The 21,362-nt window shown below is 43.8% G+C and overlaps 1 protein-coding gene across 1 annotated transcript in view; it reads left to right on the top strand.

The window, feature by feature from the left end:
• Positions 1–21,362, top strand: part of LOC147729701 (dynein axonemal heavy chain 17-like) — a 1,258,223-nt gene that overhangs the window by 300,554 nt on the left and 936,307 nt on the right. The window contains exon 18 of the mRNA XM_086954021.1: positions 1,001–1,243. Within this exon, the coding sequence (XP_086810147.1) occupies positions 1,001–1,243 (243 nt within the window). The remainder of the gene's footprint in view (positions 1–1,000; positions 1,244–21,362) is intronic.

Here is a 21,362-nt window from a genome sequence, read left to right as displayed (position 1 = left end):
ATTCCTACAAGCTCTTCTACACAGTATAACCTTTAACACACATTTATATATAATCGAGTTTAGCAAAGCAATGATTATACGCGAATGCATTTTACATAGAATACAACATTTATATTCTCGAGCTTACATTGTGTTATGCATCTGCACATTTCGTCACTTTACGTTTCGCCGTTTTCTCCATTTCATGATTACACACGTCTATTCAGTTTTGCACGTTCTACTATTCTTAAGCATTTCTATACATTTCTATATTAGCCCACTATGTATACGGGCCTTTCTAATTCTAATACTCTTTATAGAATAGATACAGATACATTTCCTATTACATTGGTTACATCGGCTAATTTTACGCTACAAGTGTTAACTTCACGTTATAGATTCTACGTTTATGCGACATGTTTGTGAATATGGTACACACATAATTTTTATTCAAATTGCGCTCTCTCACACTGTCTATGATTTCAGGCAGAACCCCGAGGTGAAACAATCCCCTGTAATTCACTTTTTGCAAATCTATAATTTGATGTTACGTATGGCCCTAAATCATCTTCCTCTGCTGTCAGGTACTCCACGGGGGCAGAGGAGTAATGGTGGGCAGGTGTAATAAAAGATCCATATGTTACATGACCTCTATTCCATGACCAAAATGTTATTAAAAAATACCTGTCCTCGTGCCACTCATCCCCATCGCTCTCAGTGTCCCCTCCCCCAGAAGGTGTGGTCCCTGCTCTTCCAGCATTGTACTCAGAGAGCCCTGCCAGAGCAGCTCCGAATTCCGTCACGATGGAGCAATTGTAACAGCTGTTGCTGCATCATACAGTGAGTAACTGGATTTAAGTCCAGTTATTCTCCCTAGTGGCTCCTTATCAAAGCCATACATGAGAGAACGCCAGTTTCTAACACGCGCTACCTTTCCTTACCGTCTAATGCAGGGATGTTATTTTCTTTTTGTCGTTTGCCTTTTGTTGATGTCTCATCCACAGAATATTTTGTCTTCTAGAGTACACTGAAACATTTATGTCGTTTGACCCGTAACCTGTGGAGTCCTCATGAAAGTGCCCATACCATGCTGTGTGGAGAAGGGTGCCCAAAATCCAGCGCCCTCTTGGTTAGACTGGCCGCCCACCTCTGTGGCTTCACTGTGGTCCAAGTCGGTTTCCCTCCCACAGATGAAAGCACTGATTGGAAAGCGCATCACTTCAAAACGCAGTTGGTCGACAGCTACATAAATGCTGGGCTAAAGGTACTGTATTCTGAAAAAAATATACGTTTTTCAATTGTATAACTGACATAGAAAGAGGGGGACCATGTCAATAATTTTGAAGGTACTTGATAATATATAGTAATATTAATGTTTAATTTGAAAGGGTATTCTTTAAAGTGCTACATTGACAATGTACATCTTTTGTATTGGCTAATGTCTCTTTCCTGTAATAAGGAATACCTTCCCATTCATTCACATGGGCCTGGAGGCCTATAGGAATTAATGGGAAGCCATTCACTATTACCGATTCGGGAAATACCGAAACGGTAATAGGGGGAACATTTTCAAGGGTGCCAGGGTGTCACATTGACACCCTGTTGCACCCCTGAATCATGCATGTGTGCACATGTGGCGCACATACATGCCCTTAGGGCATGTATGTCTGCCACATGGCACTTTTAAAAAAGCACAAAATTGCTTTTTTAAAGGTATTCGATATTTACCACCAACTTGTAGTTGGTGGTAAAAAACGAATCCTTAAATCAAAAATGCACTCACTTGAGTGCTCCCTACATAGGATTTAAGGATTCGGTAATTCACCGATTCGGTATTTTAAGGATTCGGTAATTTACCGATTCCTTAAATTACCGAATCGGTAAATTACCGAATCCTTAAATCCAGCCACCTACATTAGAAAAAGCTAAATACCGGTCGGTAACGGCTAATTTACCGAATTTCGGCCATTACCGACCGGTATTTGGCTACCTACATATGGCCCTTAGAGAAAGCACACAGCTTTTGCCTTATCAAAGACAGTATCTAAGCGAACCAACATTTGGGTGTATCAAAAGCCCTTCAGTAGAGCATCTGCCTATCTTTTCTCTGTCGATCACATTAGGCCAGGCTTCACTTACAAAGAGTGTACCAAAGATACCTCAGGAGCCTATGGTGTCAGTTTGTGTGGCCCACCATGTCAGTGTGTTGGAGTAATCTTGCTATATCCTGCGTGAAGTTTTTAGCTAGTGCTAGTCTCCTCTCTAATCCTGTGAAGTATATAACACTAAACAAGTGCTATCACTTACTACCTACATTACTTAAAATCAAAATCGTATGGGCAATGGAAACTGTCAGTTTTAGGATCTGAAATTAACAAACGGAAATATGGATTAGTGGTTTTACAGTCACATAAACATTTTGTTATTTGCTCATGAACAGTTTTAGGACTAAATATATTACATGAAAGCATGCTAAAAGAATTTCCTAGCTCATTTTTGTTGTAAATTATTGGTTGCTCTAAGCATAGATGTATTAACTGCTGAAGTACACATGCACGGTATTATCAAAGACCTATAATTGAAAATTGCCTTTGTCTGAAACACTATTAGTCAGATCAGTTTTGTCTAATTGTTTTAATTGGATTGTAATAGCTTTGTGCAGTTTTGTATGAAGAATAGTGTATGGAAACTGCCTCAATAAGCTGTTTTGATTAATTAACTGTAATAACTCCCCCCAGAGGCATGACATATGTTGCATTACTTTCTCTATATCTTATCCATAAATCAAATATGATGGTGGGGAAATGTAAGAGGTGTTAGTTTTCTCAACCTTAACATGTAATTTCACGGCAGTAGAGTTAAACTGTCACAAATTCAACTAGGAACTTGCAAGTTTGGCGATGTTGGCGTTTGTGCCTGAACAGTAGTTTGCCTTTATTATTCAATGGGGGCGCTTTGGCAGTGAGTTCCATAGCCCCACATTCACGCGGTTCCTAGGGGCTACGATGATGTACTGTCCGATGAACACGAGTCAGCATGGGGAAATGTGAGTTTTGTAATGACTTGAGAATGAATCTTAGCAATGGACCTGATTAAATGTCTGCTTTGATCTACTGTCCGCATTAACCAGGGAATTGCGACTGGAGTTGGAAAGAAAGTGAATTGTTAAATCTGATAGCAGGTCAGGCCCCAGTTTTTCCATCAATTTATCATGACGCAGTAGCACCTTGTTATCCTTTGAAGCCCGTTTAGGTTGTAGCCTAGCCTAAAAGTATGGGAATATTGCCAGGTCATATGCATTTTCACCTATGGAATGTGAGCATTGAAAGTATTGGGGCAAAATAGCTTTTCCCTTGACGAAAAATGATATATTAAAACAACTCAACAGAGCATCCATTCCTACTTATTTGATTCTCGTTATCATGTCTCTATAAAAAAATGTCATTACCTTCTCAACACCGCCACGAGAAGTTAACGTCCATTGGATACTTCTAACTGCAGATTCCTCGCCTTTAGAATATTTGCAGGCGCCAGAATGGATCTGAAAATGTTCGAGCGTTTTCTGTCCATGCCTCAAGGTGACCCTGTCTGATTCCTTGTTGACCTTGCACCGCCCTCGAAGTGATGGAGCAGAGCTGCTTTAGATGGATACTTTAACCTTGCTCACTTACTTTGCTCCATTACCTTGTGAGTATTCCCAGGCGCCGGACTGGATCCAGAAACTCAACAAGCATTGGTAATGCATTGGTTTCACCGATGTAAAGAATAAAGAGCTGTTTTCATCAATCATCGTCTGGGAGAAGGAAAAAACTCCCTGATATGTAACACAGGAGTGGAGAGGATGAGGCACAGTGGCCAGAGCTGCCGACTCGAGAGCTGGGGATCCAGGTTTGAGTCTTGGCGGCGCTGCGCAACATCCTGTGATTTTATGCATATCACTTAATCTCTCCGGGTGATAAATTGTTATATAAATATGCTGCAAGAGTAAAAGGCAAAACTGTATGAAAAAAATAGTACCACCAAAGCGAATGTTACAAGTATTTTGGCGGCGGGAAAGTGATAAGAGACGCAGCCGAGGGACAATCATTGGTTAAGGCAGGAAAATGTGCTACAGCCAATAGAAATGGAGGAAAAGTAAGTGGCATGCACAGGAACCAACAAGACGCCAGGAAAGAGAAGTGGTGGGGATTTAAGTACCTTTTAAGTTTATACTAAAAACAATAGATTTTTCTATATTCTTTACACTGGCGAAACATAAAAAAGAAGTGCTCCTAAACTCAAACAGGTGGCATCATGCGGCTCCGCACTGAGTCAGTTCGGCTTCAGAAGTGATGAACAGAATCATAAGTAAGCTTGACCCATGCATTCTGATGTCAGGTCACTTCTTTCTGTGCTTTCAGACATGGATTTGAATCTCAGCTCCTTTTCTTCATACCATAAAGAGTGTTTTTCTCAATTACTTTTCTCTCAAATCTATCAGCGTGTAAAGTTACAACTCCAAGGCTTGTGACGAATGCACCCAGATGAATCCAGAAGTCATCTGTGAACATGAATAAATGAATGAAATTGTACTTGTATAGCGCATGGCTACCCTGAGGCCTCCCAGCGCTGTAGACAGAACAAGCAGAAGAGCCGTGACGTTAAAGCGATGTCTTGAAGAGGTGGGTTTTTAAAAGTTTACAGAAGGCCAGCAGGTTTGTTTCCTTCCGTAAAGTAAGGGGGATAGTATTCCAAAGTTTTGAAGCGTTAAACGAAAAGGAGCGTCCGCCCCATCTAGCTTTTCGTATTCTCTTTAGTGGCCAGAAATGAGGAACTGGAGCGAAGGGTTCTGGAAGGGAAATAGGGGGCGATAAGGGAGTGAACAAAATATGAGAGTAAGGACCTGCTAGTGTGTTGCGTGATTAAGGGTTCTTGGTTTAAATCCCCTTTTTTCCCTGGGAGCGAAGAAAATGTCCTTTCCCTTCCTAGAGATACCGCCGCCCCTTGATTGATATGACACGTATAAGAGGGAGCCAATATATCCAGAAAAGGAGGGACCAAGAAGAACCATCCAAGTCCCAATCAGCAGCCAACTAGGAGAAGGTTGGGTCCCACCGGAATAAGGAGGAGCTAGGGAAAGAGAAAGACAAATGATGTAGAAAAATATTTAATATAGCAAGTACACAAGAACGCTATCTCCAGGTATTGTGCACCCTTCCACTTACTTGTACTCTGGGACTAATAGGAAGCAATGGTCTTCGTTAATTTTAGAGCTCCCATTCGCCTTAGGCAAGTTCCAAGGGTTCGTAGGCAGGAGCTCTATGGGGAGCTTGTAGAATGTTCCAAACAAAACAAAAATAATAAATGTCCCACAAACATAAGGAACAGCGCTCCAGCGCATCAGGAAGGATTTAAAAAAAAAATAAAGTAAAGAGAAGTCTCTAAAAAACAAAATATCAGCAATCCAAGCGTGGTAGCACTATCCTGAAGAGCCTAGTCTCCGTCCAGAACTGGGATAACAAAAAAGACAGCCGGGTAGCTCGTAACCTGGAGCAGCCGTGTAAGGAAGGCGGTGTGTCCCCTTCAAGACTCAGCACAATAGTCAAATCAAACGCGGACTCGCATCTCTGAAATAACAAAAAAAATGACGACTGAGTTTGTCCCCAAATAAAGGAAATCTCTACGTGGGAGGACCACCACGCAAACAAGAAAGTCGGGCAAGGAGGCAGTAAAGCCACAAGTTGTCAGGAGCCGCCACTTCCGACAACAACCACAGTGGCGGCTGCAGTTTGGAAAGGCCCAGACCGCCAAGATCGGAGGGAGGAAAAGACGGCTGATAGATCTAGCGCGTCTTAATAAGTGAAGGAAAGGTAAAGCGCGATTAGCGCTATTTACAGAACACAGCCACAGGATTACAACGACGAGGCACAAAAACAACTCGACTTTGCAGATTCAAACGGGAATCAAGGAACAAGGGAGCTGGGAGGTATCCAAACAAGAAAGCCAAGCACCTGTGGCCGGTCTCAGCTGGCTTTAATCACCACCATCAGCTGACCTGCCCTCAGAGCAGCATAGGAGAGTGCACAATCCCCACCTATCCCTAAGCCTGCTGTGAGATGCAGTCTGCTAGCAACACAGGACGACTGACTCTTAACATAGTGTTCCCAAAGTCGTTCCCGCTACACATCTTAAGTGTGGGTGAAGTCTTAGGGTAAGTCCAAAAAGAAGCATAAGAAGTTCAAACAGGACTAGGCCCCTTCCCTTTACTATCAATCTCTGGAGAAAGCACAAGGGCATCACACCTGTTCTACCAAGGAGCTGATTCCAACTATGTTCCTGATGCACCCCGAAATTTCCTGATACATCTGCAATTTCACAGCAGTTCAAAACCTTTGGGGAGTCTATACTAAGCATCTGCAGCACACTTCCAGCTTACTCTGGTGCGTCTTTGGGGCACAAGGAGCAGGGGCCTCCAGTTAGGGTAATGCCGGTGGATCCATCCTCAAAACTCTATGTGCCTCTTGGACCTGCTTCAGATTCTGCACCGATGTCTGTGCTGACTTCTTTTCTAGCCCAATTCCCCTGGACTTAGATGCTAAAACCAACCAGAGGAGGATCAATATTCTATTGTGATGTCTGGCTCACAGCCAAATTCATCTTAACGGAGGCTGTTTCTGATGAGGCCCAGCCAGTACTCAAAACCTCTGACTCAGACACAATACCATTACCGCACATTAGTGCCAGACTGTGCACCTATGCTTTGGCTTGGGCTTCAACCAGAGTCAGCCTTATGGAGACAATGATGGGGTGATGGGGATAGTTTTGACCCTGTGATAAGCGAAACTGGTATGTGGACCTGCAAGATTTCAGTGGACTGGATACATTGCCCAATACTCGGTTGGTTTCTCCTCCTAATCCAGCAATTGAGTAGAGAATATCCTTTTCCACAGTCACCAGGAGAACTATTCAGGTCCTTGACCTCCACCTCCACACTATGGAGATAAAAACGAATGTTCTTCAGCCTGTTCGAGTACCGACTGAACCTCTTCTGGCCTTCAATGAGGCTCTCACTGACATGGTCTTGGGCTAAACCATGCTCTGGACCTCTGGTCAATCTCCAAGTTGCTCTTCGCCATAGACTAGCTCCAGGTGACTCCGATTTTTTAACCAGGCATCCAATTCCTGAGAGTTTGGTGAAGGAGGCCTCCAACTGCAAGTGAACGCGAACACGTTTCTGACGATTTCACCAGACAGATTCAAAACGTATTGAAACATTTGGTAACAGATTGTTTCACCAGACAGTCTTTACTTGAGGTCGGTCAACTCCAGCTGCCTCTTAGGAAGCTTCACTCCTGCACTCTGGATATTGTGGGTAGGATCTTAGAGGCACTGCCTGAAGACTTATGGGTCTCCTTGGCGCAACCCATTCAGGAATGCCCAGATGTGATTCAATTTGTTATCTGATTAGGCCAAGACACAACTGATTGTCTGGAACAGGCAACTGAGAAGTGTGATATGTTGATTCCACAAGTGGATGAGGTCCACAGGCTTCTCGGGGGACCTCCAGGCATCACTAATGGACATCCCTTTTAAATGATTCCTCTTGGTCACGGAACAATTGGAACTGGCCCTTCTCAGTTTTGCCGCCCACCTCCAAATAACGGCAAACCTTCCTACATTGCTGAGGTTCGTGATCAACCTGCCAAAGTCACACCTGAATCCTTTGCAGAGGCTTCCTTTCATTGGAGCCTTCCTGTATACAGTGTCTTTTGGGCCTTCACTCTGGATCAATGGGGCCAGGACATTCAGTACTATGGTCCTGAAGTTTCAGCTTCCATCCTGGATTTTAATAAGGATGGCTCTGAGGCTCCTTGGTCTGCCGGCCTTCTCATTCTGCTCGTCAACTATGACAGATGGCACAGTGTCATTCGGCCAAGCGCCATCGGAATCTGTTGGATTCCTTCCAGTGTTTGAAGGAGACTGCAATGGTTTCTGCTCGATTCCAATTGGACCAGTAGCAGACCCTCTCTTCACCTGACCGAGAGCTGATGGTGGTGAAGGCTGCTTTGCAGCTGGGAAGGGGAGGTAATCTGAGAGATTTGAAAATCAGAGGACTCTGCTCTGTGGTGTACACATCTCTCCAAGGCAACATGATGGAGTTGTGAACCATTTGCGTGGTGATCAAAGCCTTTCTGCCGTCCTCTCTTTTCCACTGCTGGGAACACGCAGTGTCAACACATTTGCGCTCTGAGACACATTCTACCTAGAGTGGAGCATAGGAATCCTGTTTTTATGGGACCAATTCATGTTATTAGTACTCGATTGGACAAAGAAAGTGTACTACCCTGAACTTCTAGACAGGAGCATCTGTCCTCCAATCAGGCTGCTGCTCCAGGAGGACCTTCTGCCGCAGTGGGAGGGTCTTGCACCCGGGTCTGCATAACCTGCACCTTCAAAGTTGGGAGTGGCGGTCCATATCTGCGTGAATGAGCATAAGCGAAAAGGAAATTATGTCACGGTGCTGTGGTGGCACCTATATGAACAAATGATTTACCTTTTGTAATGCTCATTCTAGTGGATAATCTATAAAAGCACAGATTCCTAACCTGGTGAATATTCCTAGGCCCTGGACTGGATACAGAAACTTGAAAAACACTGCTCCTGCATCATGCAGTTCCACTAGAGTACAGTAGGCTCCAGAAGTGGAGATGCATATAACTGCCACTAATGCGCTCTGGTGTCAGTTTCTTCTGTAAGTTTGTCTGCTCATGGAGACTCAGAACCCAAGTTAAAAGGACTGGTGTGCAGCTTCCGAAATTTTGACCTTTTTAGAAGGAAAAGGATCCTGTTCTTCAGACCGGAAGGTGCCAGAGCTGTGAGGAATCTGTAGTAAGATAGAGTACCCACCAGTTAGAGTGTTACCAAATGTAAGTAACTTGTTCTTCGGATGGATACTTCTAATAACAGATTCCTCACCTTGTAAGTAGATACCAAAGCAGTATCTTTCAAGGTAGAGGGCTGCAGAGCAGCTAAGATAAAAACGTCATGCAGGACCAAGTGAACAAAATCCCCATCTCAACTGACCTAGCTCTCTAGGCAATAGTGTTTTGTGAACTTGTGCACTGATTTCCACGTAACAGCCAGAGAGATATCCAGGTCAGACACTCTGCGTGCCAGTGCAGCGCTAGCAGCCTTAACTGCGGTGGAATGAGCCCTCAGACCTTCTGGAGGCTGCTTGTTAGCCAACCCATAGCATATCTTACTACAGCAAACTATCCCACATTACATGGTCTGCTTCTGCACCGCTTTGCCTTTCTTTGACCCAGAGAACCGTACAAAGAGCTGATCATTCACCTGATGAGCCTGAGCCCCTGAGCCATGCTGATATCTCCAAGCAACAGCCTGTGCATATTGGTGTGGCCGTCCAAAGATAGCTGGCCAAGCTGACATGCACAACTGGTGCCCTGTGCCCACCACTCCTCGTGCTGCTGCCCCTGCTCCCAAGACTAGGCTGTGGCTCCCTCCCACATGTAAAATAAAATATTAATTCAGCAGTTGTATTAATTGCTTTATTATCATGCTATTTTATTGCTGGTTCAAGCAGTAGGGCGACCCTTCTCCGCCATAACAGAGGAGCTGCCCCTGCAGCTAAGCTCTCCAAGCAATGAAGTCTCTCTCCCTCTTTGTAGGGATAAGGCATCGCAAAGTGCATTGGATGAGTGATAGCTTGCTGACATGAAAAAGCATCACAGCCTTCTGCAAGTATTCAGCTCGATTTCGTGACACCAGTTTGTCTGGATAAAATGTGGAATAAGACAGCTGAACGGAGATGCCCTGAAGCACACTGAAGTGAATCACCTATATTATCACTCCCAGAATCATCATTTTCAAGGTCAAGAGGCGTAATGGACAACTGTGCGTTGGTTCAAAAGGGGTACACTTTAGAAAAGTGAGACCCAAATGTAAGTCTCAATGAGGCATCACAAAGGTTTTTGGCAGACACAGCTTTAAAGAAATCTGATAACATTAGGTGAACAAGAATGGCTGGTCCAGCACATGTAAAAAGGCCATCTTGTCAGTTTTCTGACATCTTCAAAAATCTCAGACTGTGTAAAAGTGAATAAGCCATACCGCAACTCAGTCAGTCAGTCAATCAATGAAACTTTATTTGGTTTGTTACAACCATAAAAGTATACACTTTACATTTTATAAACCTTTTTTAAAAACATGTACATGATAAAATCATAAAAAATGTAACACATAGTCATTACACAAAAGATAGCGCAGCTCCTTTAGGTACTAATCAAGTATCCTCCTAAAATTATTAAAATCACAATAGTTCATACATATGTATCCAATCCTTTCAATAAAATACGTACATTACTATTAACCTTTAAAACGTTTTATACTAAGGGAACTACTTGCACTTGTTACTCTGTACACTGGAGAAACACCCTAATTTGCTCATAAATTTCCCCAAAGCACAGGCTATATCTAAGTTTTTCATTTCCACTAGAAGGTTAGCAGCTTGCGTCCTATTAATAATCCTATATTTTTTTAATATCGGGCATAAAATCTCCTTTCATATATCTAAAAACATCGTACAACCTAGTAAAATATGTACAATATCACAGGGTGTACCTAACATACAAGTACAGTTTCATCACTATTTATCATGAAAATTTTAACCCCATTATTCGCTTAGCAAGGGTTTATCCCAATTCGCACTTTTAGTACCTCACGTCTTAGACGGTAGTTTGGTAACCTGTCTAAATAGGGATACTGTTGTTCTTCTGATTCCAAAGTCTGGGTCATATGGGACACTGATGTTTTCCGCACGAGATCCTCTCGATCATATATACGGGACATGTCGGATCCCAGTGTCCTTAGTTCTTTTTTGCCTATTCTTGCATGTCCTAGCTGCGGGCATAATTTTAATCCCAGCACTCCATACACTTCTCTTAATGAGGCTCTTGTTTCTTTCAGGACAGCTCACTAATGGCAATTTCACCTCTCCACCACGGGGACATTTTTTGGGGCTCCCCTGACCCTAGGCGCTGCCAAAAACGTATTAGGGCCATACTGGGGGTTACTGCCAAAGAGGTAATTCCCAGCTCTAATCTTGCTGCTTGTACCATTGATGATTTTGGCAACAAGAACAAGCTTTTTAGGATATTTCCCTTCTCTTTATCCCAACATTTTTTCCCACTTAGATAAAGTACCTCTGCCCCGTATAGAAATTTTGCGGGGATCATAGCTAGGTAGGCATGTATAACTGGCCTATCTGACATTTCACCATAAACACTATTGAATCTTTTTAGCCCCTTCACAGAAGCAGATGCCCTCATTTTTAAAGCTTCCAGATGGGTATACCATTTCAGTATCCTCTAGAGTAATTCTGTGCCAAGACACCAAGGGAACCTAGTCTTGCTTCTCCCGAAACATAATATTTTGGTCTTCATGTTCACTACTAATTTTTTATTTAAGCAGTATTCATTAAACATGTTTAATTTTCTCTGAAGACCTATCTCTGTCTGGGCCACAATCACCTAGTCATCTGCATATAGCAGGCAGGATACTTGGTTACCTCCTATTTTTGGGCTAGCCCCTCTAACCTCTCTTAATTTCTGGGGTAGGTCGGCTATGAACAGGGAAAAAAGCAAAGGGGCCAATACGCACCCCTGCCCCCGGCCATTTCCAATCTGGATCCTCCCAGACAATCCTCCCTCCTTATCCAAGATTACCTGGGCCCAGTTATCTGTATGTAAGGCCTGTATAAGGGCTAGCAGATCACTGTGTATTTTGTAACTTACCAAGGTTGACCACAGCTGCTCCCTACCCACAAGGTCAAATGCCGCACAGAAGTCCACAAAGCAGCAGAATAAACTAGCCCTCTGCTCTATCGACTTCTGCGCGATCGCCCAGAGAGCAAAAGAGTGGGCCACCGTAGAATGCCCTTCTTTAAATCCACCCTGTTCTGGGGGTACTATCAGATTATCTTCTGCCCAATCTTTCAGTAAACCTAGGATTACTTTGGAGAATACTTTTGGAGAATTCTCTTCTGACTGGCCTTCCCAAATCTCACCTCTCTCCCCTCAAATCCGTCCTCCATTCAGCAGCTCGCTTCATCTCAGGGTCCAAACGAAGTTACCACATCACTCCTATCCTGTCTTCTATCTGATGGCTTCCCATAGAGGCTAGAGCTATCTACAAAACGGCGTGCATCACCCACAAAGCTTTGCATTCTTCCTCCCCTCGCTATCTGGTGAATAAACTAAAATTGTCTGGAGGCTCAAGACCGTCTCGAAATGCGGAAAAGTTCCTTCTTGAGCCCCCCTCCTTCAAAAGGGAACAATTTATGGCACAATCGTTCTCAGGTAATGCAGTGAGAATCTGGAACTCGCTTCCTCCTTCGCTCCGTGCCATCACCTTCATCCAGCTCTTCAAAGCGGACCTCAAATCTCTTTTATTCCAAAGACACTTTCAGAACTAATTCCCTCCTTCTCAGACCCGCCAGGAAGTCCTTCTGTCAGTGTAAATTTGTCACATATATTTATATTTTTGTTTTTACATCCTATGCTTGCTGTGTTTGATTTTGTCTTCAGTTTGCCTGCGTTGTTTTGATTCTATGGCCTGCTATTTTTTGCCAGGAAGTTCTTTAGTCATTGTAAAATTGTCATTGATATTCATATTTTTGCTTGTACAGTGCTTGCTGTGCTTGAGAATGTGTGCCTGCTGTGTGTGCTTGCTGTACTTGAGAATGTGTGCCTTATGCGTGCGTCGCTTTGATTCTATGGCATGCTACTTTTATTTGTTCCATTCCTGTAACAGTTTACCCACTTATCCTCTGGAACAGAACACTGCAGGGTCCCTACCGCTTTCCCCGTACATTCCTGTATCAGTTTCCAGAAGCCTTTGTCATTTTTTTCTTCAATTGCCTCAAGTAAGTTCATTCAGCATTTTTCTTTAAAGGATCTTTTTTTTCTCTAATAGTTACCTTGTATTTTTTATTTAACTTCTTAAGTTCTAGTGATGCTGCATCATGGTATCTACGCCCTAAGGCACCTTTCATGTTGCCTAATAGCGGCCTTTACTTTCCGGCAATCTTCGTCATACCATGGTTTATTATTTAGATGTAATTTGACATTACTTACTAACCCGTGGTTTCCCGTTTGATTTTTATCCTGAGGAATTCTACCAGTTGCCCTATTATATCCTCATACCAGGATATATCCTCCGCTGGTGGTAGATTTCCTAGACCGACTATCAACTGGAGTGCACTCAGTTTCTTTATATGTTCTTCGCTAATCCGGGTTGTAAGACGCTTTGGGTATTTAACATCTACTTGTAGCACTTTCTGTCTCAGCGGGTCCCTGTTTACCTGCAGTTTCATCAATATTTTGAAGTGGTCACTACCCTCTACCCTTAGTATTTCAAAGGGTTTTATTCAGTGGAAGCACCATTCCTGGGTAAAAACATAGTCTATGGGGCACATTTGCTGCCCTATTTTAAAGGTGCGCTTTGCGGGCCAATCGGTTTCTTTTCTACTATTAACACAGACCAAGCCCATAGCCCCCAGCAGCTGGCCAAACTCCGCGTCTTGGTTTGAGATATCGCTGCTGGAGAACATTGCAAACTCTATGTTATACACTCTTAGCAGGTCGCTATGCAAGGCGCCAGTTTTTTGGGGATTTAGTCTATGATTAAAATCACCCAATATTAGGAGCACATCTCTTGTGTAAGTCTCGTATAAATCCTCCAAGTCCTTTTTTAAACGTTCCAGCTCTGCTTTATACCTTTCTGTATGTACACATTTATGATGCATAGGCCTCCACCACCTACGTTGTTATTTAGAGTCAATACTCTGCTACCTAATGCCCAGTTACACTTAAGTTCAAGGGGATGTATATCGCTCGCTATCCTTGTGGAAACCAACGTCATCTAACCACCTGATGCCCTACCTACTTCGTTCTTTCTTGCAGGTTTTACCTGGTGAGTAAAACCTTCAGTTTGGAGGGTTTCGTTGCACAGCCAGGTCTCCTGTAAACAAACAATATCGGTCTTCCCAAGGATATTTTTAAAGCCTTCCTGAAACCGTATTCTTTTGTAACCATTAACATTCCAGGACAAAATAAATAGGCTGCGCGATGACCCAATTTCCTAATCCATATTACACAAGTACCCCTCTTCCCCACAGTCCATATAAGACAATTCTCTGTACCTATTTCCGACCAGGACATCTTCCTCCCCCCACCCAAAGTTTTTAGGGATTATAGTGAATTCAAGGGCTTCCGTATTGCCCCGTCCCGAGGTGATCATTTTTATTTGCCGTTCTCCCAACCCCGCATGGTTTCTAAGGAATTGTTTCCCTTGATTATCCATTGTCACATCCTCTCTCATTAGTATTCTAATTTCTTCCCATAGCATCTCAACTTCTGCTTTTTCCATTGCAATTTTTATTAGTGCTGAGTGGAGAAGTACCTTTGTTATTTCTTCCCCTTTGGTATTAACCAAAACCCCCACTTTTAGATCATCTGTACTAACATATTTTAAGCTGGGGCATTTTGCAAATGACGAGAGCAGCTGAGAGCGATTTATAGGCTTAAATTTCTTAACCCTTTCCCCCCTTTCCCTGTCCAATAGGTTCTACAAATAGCCAGGTATTCATAGTCCTGTTTGGCTGAAGAACTTATAGACTTTCCTCTGGCCTTTCATCCCTTCTTTTCATATTAACTTCTACTCTGCCCCTATTCCTACAGCCTTTCCCAGGGGTAGGGTTACTGGGCCCTGCACCTATGGACGTCTCCATCCCCCATTCAGGTGCTTCCTCCTCCTTCCCCCCCGGGATACTTCGCAACTGCCAGAATCGGATACCAGTGATAGACCAATGTGTATCTATGGTGCCTGTGCTCTAGTCAAAACGTGACGCTGTGTGATAATGTTTACAAACTGGGATGCATTAGAAGTTAAAAACCTATTCCCATGTTCCTGATCAACCACTTTGTCGGCTTGCAATGCTTACTCAACAAAAGGCACGAGTACTCAGTGGAAAACCATCTAGAAGTGAACATCAACAAAACAAAAACTTTGACAATAAATGTCAAACGACAGACCCACTGCTGGTTCTTGGAAAAAAAACAATTGTGAACACCCCTGCCTACAAAAATTTAGGGGTAACCTTTGATGAGGGCGGTCAATTCGCCAACCAACTCGAGGCCATCAGGAGGAAGGGGATGGCAATAGCAACAGCACTAAGGCAGTTAAAAACAAAGCTCCCAGGGCCTATCCTTTGACCTCTCCTCAGGGTAGCCTAAGCTAAAATCCTACCCTATTTCACTATGGCAGCGAGGCTCTGAGGGGTAGAGATGCAAAACTGCTGGACACCACCATGGCGAGGGCCTATAGGGGTATGCTTAACCTGCCAACCTACGCCTCACCTGCACAGATTCGATTGGAGTTTGGCCTAACCAAACAACTCGTGGCACGGCAAGGTTCCTATATAATGTGGTGGCACAAAATTAAAAACTGTCCCTGGAATACACTGAACCATCAACTCTGGCAAGAACTTTGCAACATATCCAACGTGCCAGCCAGGTAAAACTTAAAGGACTCACTTGCCACTACCGGGTTAGTCGAATTATGGGAAAGTCATACTTCCCATTCGCTCTTGAAGCAAGTATAAAAAAAGGTAAAAAAATCTACCTTGTCTAATACAAAGCTGCCTTTGCCCACAGGAGCCACGCTTGGATGACTCTGAGCGCTACAAATTACTTGGGTTACAGGCCTGCTTCAATCTGGGGTACTCCAGGAAGACAAAAGAATCCTACCAGCCATTCCGCACCTTCCACCCTGGCAGAGGGAAAAATGTAGAAACACATGCAGACAATATGGGAACGGCACTGAAGATATGGAACACCTAATATGCCCGTGCCCGAAATTAAAGGAGAAAAGGGTAGGATTACTTAAAGCGCACTTTAATGAACAAGGGATTAAAACCCGGAGATTGTATGCTTCGATTCTAAGAACCCGCAGCTAAATGGGAAGCTAGTGAAATTCCTGTCACTAGTAGAATCCGAAAAAAGAAGAGCTGTCCGTGTTAATGCAAAAACCACATTATGAAGTTTTAACCTACACAGCTGAAAACTTTGAGCCCAGACCTTAGAACCTCTTCAGAAGAAGCTTAACAAAAGCGTTTTTACATTAGAGACTTTCAAGCTTTTAGAATAAATTTCTCTTGTCTTAATGCGTATGAAATCTTTTTTAACGTATGTTTTTGTAATGGTTTTCATTAACCAAAAACAATAAATTACTGAACTGGCTTTGTGATTCCTTCCATTTCTGTGTAGTCATCTACTTAACTTAGAAACCATTGAAAATTATTTTCAGTGGTCACTCATGGAACTCTTTCTATTTTGTTATGATTAGCCAAGAAAGTAGTACCAAATTCATGGAATATAACTCTTTTGAGAAATTTGTGAAAAATCTGCAGGATACAATTACTAAATCCTTGGCTGATTTTTCTGCTTTTAAATACTATTATTAAATCCACACATATGAAATTAAATCCTTAGTTTTCTGCGGAGCTAAGTTAGATATCTGAAAAGCTGAAGGAATTTGGCTTAAGTCTAAAAACAAAATTTCCCTCTTAAGTGAATGCATAACACAACAAAATAAAAAGCGCAATGAAACAGTTTTTCACAGACTACATACTAGCGGCTGCCTTTGTAGCCCATTCCTCCCCTATCCTATGTGAAAACAATTAGCGTCCTTTTTTACTAATAACATTTTGAAAATTATAAAGAATATTGAAGGTAAAACCATTTTGCAACCTCAGTGCCTAGACGGATTAGTTACTTACCTGTAATCCTAGTTCTCTTCCAGGGGTATCCTCATCAAAGTCATAAGCATTAGAATATTCCCGCCCATGCGCGGGACCCCGGAAACAATATATTATACGTGCCCCACATATATATAGACATATATATATAAATATATATATATATATAAAATTAAGCAATTGCAGCCAAATAAAACAGTAGAGCTGGAATATGCTGTGAAGAATTTCCACCATACATGTGTATTTGCATTAGAAACATGAGAAACAACACCAATGCTTGTTTAGAAACTGTTTTATTGCTTAGAAAGCAGTAGAAATTCTTATAACACACTGTAAGCATATACAGCTCCCAGGCTGCATTGCAAATACCCAGTCTAAAAAGACTGAAAAGCTAACCTGTAGCTGAATGTACTAAAACTGACGCTGTGCCTTTAAGGCACCTCTGCCCCTAGCTTCCCATCATGCCTCAGGGGTTACAGTTAGGTCAGTTGTTCTTTTCGGAGACTGAAAACCAAACCATGGTAAAAACAGGTTAAAACATCTCCTACTTAATAAACAAAGTCCTTTGCCCGGGGAGGCGGGAGGGTTGCTTATGACTTTGATGAGGATACCCCTGGAAGAGAACTAGGTTTACAGGTAAGTAACTAATCCTTCTCTTCCAGGGGATCCTCATCAATAGTCATAAGCTTTAGAATAGAGTAGCGAGCCTCACCTCATCCCTGCGGGCAAAGGAATCAACAGATAACATTCATATTCGTAGGCCCAAACAGTAGGCCTTATTCTACCCAAATAGGTTTCTCAAGGAGGCTTGCCCTACTTGAGACTCCGCTCTGGAATCAGACTCTAGGCAATAATGCCTTGTAAAGGTATGGACTGATTTCCATGTTGCAGCCTTGCATATTTCTGACATAGGAATGTCATGTAAAAACGCTATTGTGGCTGCTTTTCCTCTAGTGGAATGAGCTTTGGGTGATTGTAACAAAGGTTTGCCAGCCAGCTGGTATGCTAGGCTGATACAGGAGACAATCCATCTGGAGATGGATCTTTTGTTTGCTGCAAACCCCGTCCTCATTGAACCATAATTGACAAAGAGTTGGTCTGTCTTTCTGGTGTCCTTCGTCTTTTCTAGGTAAAACTTTAGTACCCGTTTAAGATCTAACGAGTGCAACGACCTCTCAGCTGGGGTCGATGGGTTAGGAAAGAACGAAGGAAGGGTAATCGTTTGATTTATGTGAAAATCCGAGACCACCTTTGGAAGGAAAGATGGATGAGCCCTCATTACCACTCTGTTGTGGTGAAACACAATGTAAGGTTCCTTGGTGCAGAGTGCTTGTATCTCGCTAACCCTGCGAGCAGAGGTTATTGCCACCAAGAAGGCCGCCTTCCAAGTGAGATGCTGCAAGGAGGCCTTGTGTATAGGCTCAAACGGTGTAGACATCAGCCTGGAGAGAACCAGGTTCAACTCCCAGGGAGGAGAAGGATTTCTCACAGGGGGATAGACCTTCTTTAACCCCTGAAGGAAATCCTTAACCACTGGGATTTGAAAAAACGATGTTTGTGTAGGTGATTTCCTGTACGCTACTATGGAGGATAGATGAACCCTAATAGAAGCGTATTTCAACCCTGATGTAGCCAGGTAAAGGAGGTATGGAAGGACTACCTCTTCTTGTCCTTTGGTGGGATCAAAGCCATGGTCCTTACACCAAATGAAAAATCTTTTCCACTTGAACGCATAAGACGCCCTTGTGGAAGGTCTCTTTGCCTCTCTTAAAATATGCATACATTCCGGAGGCAAATTTAAATGTCCATATTGCAAGACCTCAGGAGCCATGCAGTCAAGTTCAGCAACGGGAGGTTGGGATGCAGGATCCTCCTGTTCATTTTGCTCAACAGGTCTGGCCTGCACGGCAGGCGTCTGTGTGGACACAGCGACAGATGTAACAGGTCTGGATACCACCATTGTCGCGGCCAATCCGGAGCAATGAGGATCATGTCTATGCTCGATCTGATGAGCTTGGCCACCACCTTCGGAATCAGTGCCAGAGGAGGAAACGCATAGGCGAACATTCCTGTCCACTCCAGCAGGAGAGCGTTCCCTTGCGTCCCTGGCCGGTGGAACCTGGACGCGAAGGCGTGGCATTTGGCGTTTTCGTCGTCCGCAAATAAGTCTATGTCTGGACGACCCCAGCAACGGAAGAGTTCTTCGACTACTTCGTCGTTTAGCACCCAGTCTGGCTGATCTTCGAAGTGCCTGCTGAGTGCGTCCGCTTTTGTGTTTAGCTCGCCTGGGAGGTGCACTGCCACCACCGACAGTCCCCGAGCCAGAAGCCAGTGCCAGATTGTCTGGGCCTCCAGAGACAGAGGGCGAGATCGAGTTCCTCCCTGCTTGTTCAGATAGAACATAGTTGTAGTGTTGTCCGTCTGAACCAGGATTTTGTCCGTTGTTATTGCTGGAAGGAACGCTTTGAGCGCCAGATGAACTGCTCGAAGCTCCAGCATGTTGATGTGGTATGTCTGGAGGTTGGTCGACCAACGACCTTGAATCTGAAGATGACCCATGTGAGCACCCCAGCCTTCTAGAGATGCGTCCGTTACCACAGACAGCGAAGGAAGAGGCTGCTGAAAAGGGACTCCCTGCAGGACATTCCGAGGGCGAGCCCACCACTGTATGGAGGTCAATGCTGCTTGAGACAGGATGATTCGATCCTCCCAATCTCCTGTCGCTTGGTCCCACTGATCTTCCACAGACTCTTGTAGAGGCCGCATCCTCAACCTGGCGTTCGGTATTAGGAAGATGCAGGACGCCATGGAGCCCAGTAGAGATGCTATTTCTCGCACCTTTGGACGAGGAAACTGAAGTAACTTTTTGCATTTCTGCCCCATGGAAGATAGTCTCTCCTGCGAAGGAAACGCTCTTCCTAACTTTGTGTCTAGAACTGCTCCCAGATAGTGGATAGTTTGTGTGGGCTGCAGGACCGACTTTTCTGTGTTCAAATGGAGGCCGAGCCGGTGTAGTTGTTGGAGACACAGGTGACAGTCTTTGGTGGCTTGACGAGGGGACGTACTCTTCAAGAGCCAGTCGTCTAGATATGGGTACACAAAGAGACCTTTTTTGTGAAGACATGCCGCTACCACTGCCATGCATTTGGTGAATACCCTTGGAGCGGATTTGAGCCCGAAGGAAAGCACTTTGTACTGGTAATGCTTGTTCCCTACCAGGAATCTCAAGTACTTCAGATGACCTGGTGTTATAGGAATGTGGAAGTACGCATCTTGTAAATCCACCGAACACATCCAATCTCCAATTTGTAGATGAGGACATATCTGATGAAGTGCCAGCATGCGAAACTTCTCTTTGACCACCACCTTGTTGAGGGTTCGAAGATCCAAAATCGGTCTGAACTTGTCCTCTTGGTCTCTTTTGGGGACTAGAAAATATCTTGAATACACTCCTCTCCCCCTTTGGGATGGGGGTACCTCTTCGATTGCGTTTTTCTTTAAGAGGACGTCCACTTCCCTTTTGAGGAGTTTTAGATGGTACGAGCGAGTCTTTTTTGGAGGAATCGGTTGTGGTCTCTTCCGGAAACGTAGCGCATATCCATTGCGCAGTATATTCAGCACCCACCGATCTTTTGTGATGCTGACCCACTCTGCTAGGTGTTGCGTAGCACTTCTCCAGTATTACATCTTTCATAGATTCACATGCTTGTATCTTCCCCGTCGTCATGGTGGGAGTCTCACAGTAACAGAATGACCAAGCAGTATCATAGAGAAGAAAAACTGCATAGAAAATCCCCATAGGGACTGTAATATTTGGTAACCAGACCATTTCCTTGTTTGGTCCAAAAGTCAGCCAATCAGCATTGCTGCCCTGCCCTCACACTCCCCAGCAGAAGCTTCCTGCCTCAGATTTCCAACCGCCTTCGTGTGAGAAAGGAGTCTCCCTGAGCTCTGCTCAGTTTTCTGTTCCTGAGTGAACTTTTGACCTTTTGGAATCTTACTTTACTGTCTCTGGATTAAGGTATTGTGTGTACCTATTTTGTTCATTATGGCTGAAAGCTCTAAAAAGAGGCTGTTCAGGCCTTGCAGATCCTGTGGGGAGGCCAGGCTCTTCTCTGAGGACCCACATAAGGACTGCCTTTACTGTCTTCATCCTAAACATGTGGCTAAGGTTTGTAAACTATGTAGAAAATTTTCTGACAAAACTAAAAGAGACATAGAGGCTCGATTGCTGTTATGGCTTCAGAAGAAGAAGGCCACAGCAGGCTCTGATTCTGAGGAGGAATCTTCTCATTTGACACCCAAGAAGAGGAAGGCCTCTGTTTCTGAGGAGAAAGTGGAGCCAAAAAAGAGTAAATCAAAAGAGAAATCTGCTTCATCTCTTCCTATTACTCCTCTAAAAAAGCAATCAAGTCTGAAAGGGCCTGGGTCTGCTCCATCGACCAGTTCCCTAACTTCTGCTCCAAAATCTGTGGTAAAGACTTCAGCTCCGTCGACGACTTCACCGTCGACGACGACTTCGTCGACTACGACGGCTTCGTCGACGATGGGATCTAAGGCTGCGTCG

The sequence above is a fragment of the Lissotriton vulgaris genome, chromosome 2_1 (assembly GCF_964263255.1).
Source record: "Lissotriton vulgaris chromosome 2_1, aLisVul1.2, whole genome shotgun sequence".
Taxonomy (NCBI): Eukaryota; Metazoa; Chordata; class Amphibia; order Caudata; family Salamandridae; genus Lissotriton; species Lissotriton vulgaris.
The sequence above is the reverse complement of the archived record's forward strand: the minus strand, read 5'-3'. Positions and strand labels throughout refer to the sequence as shown.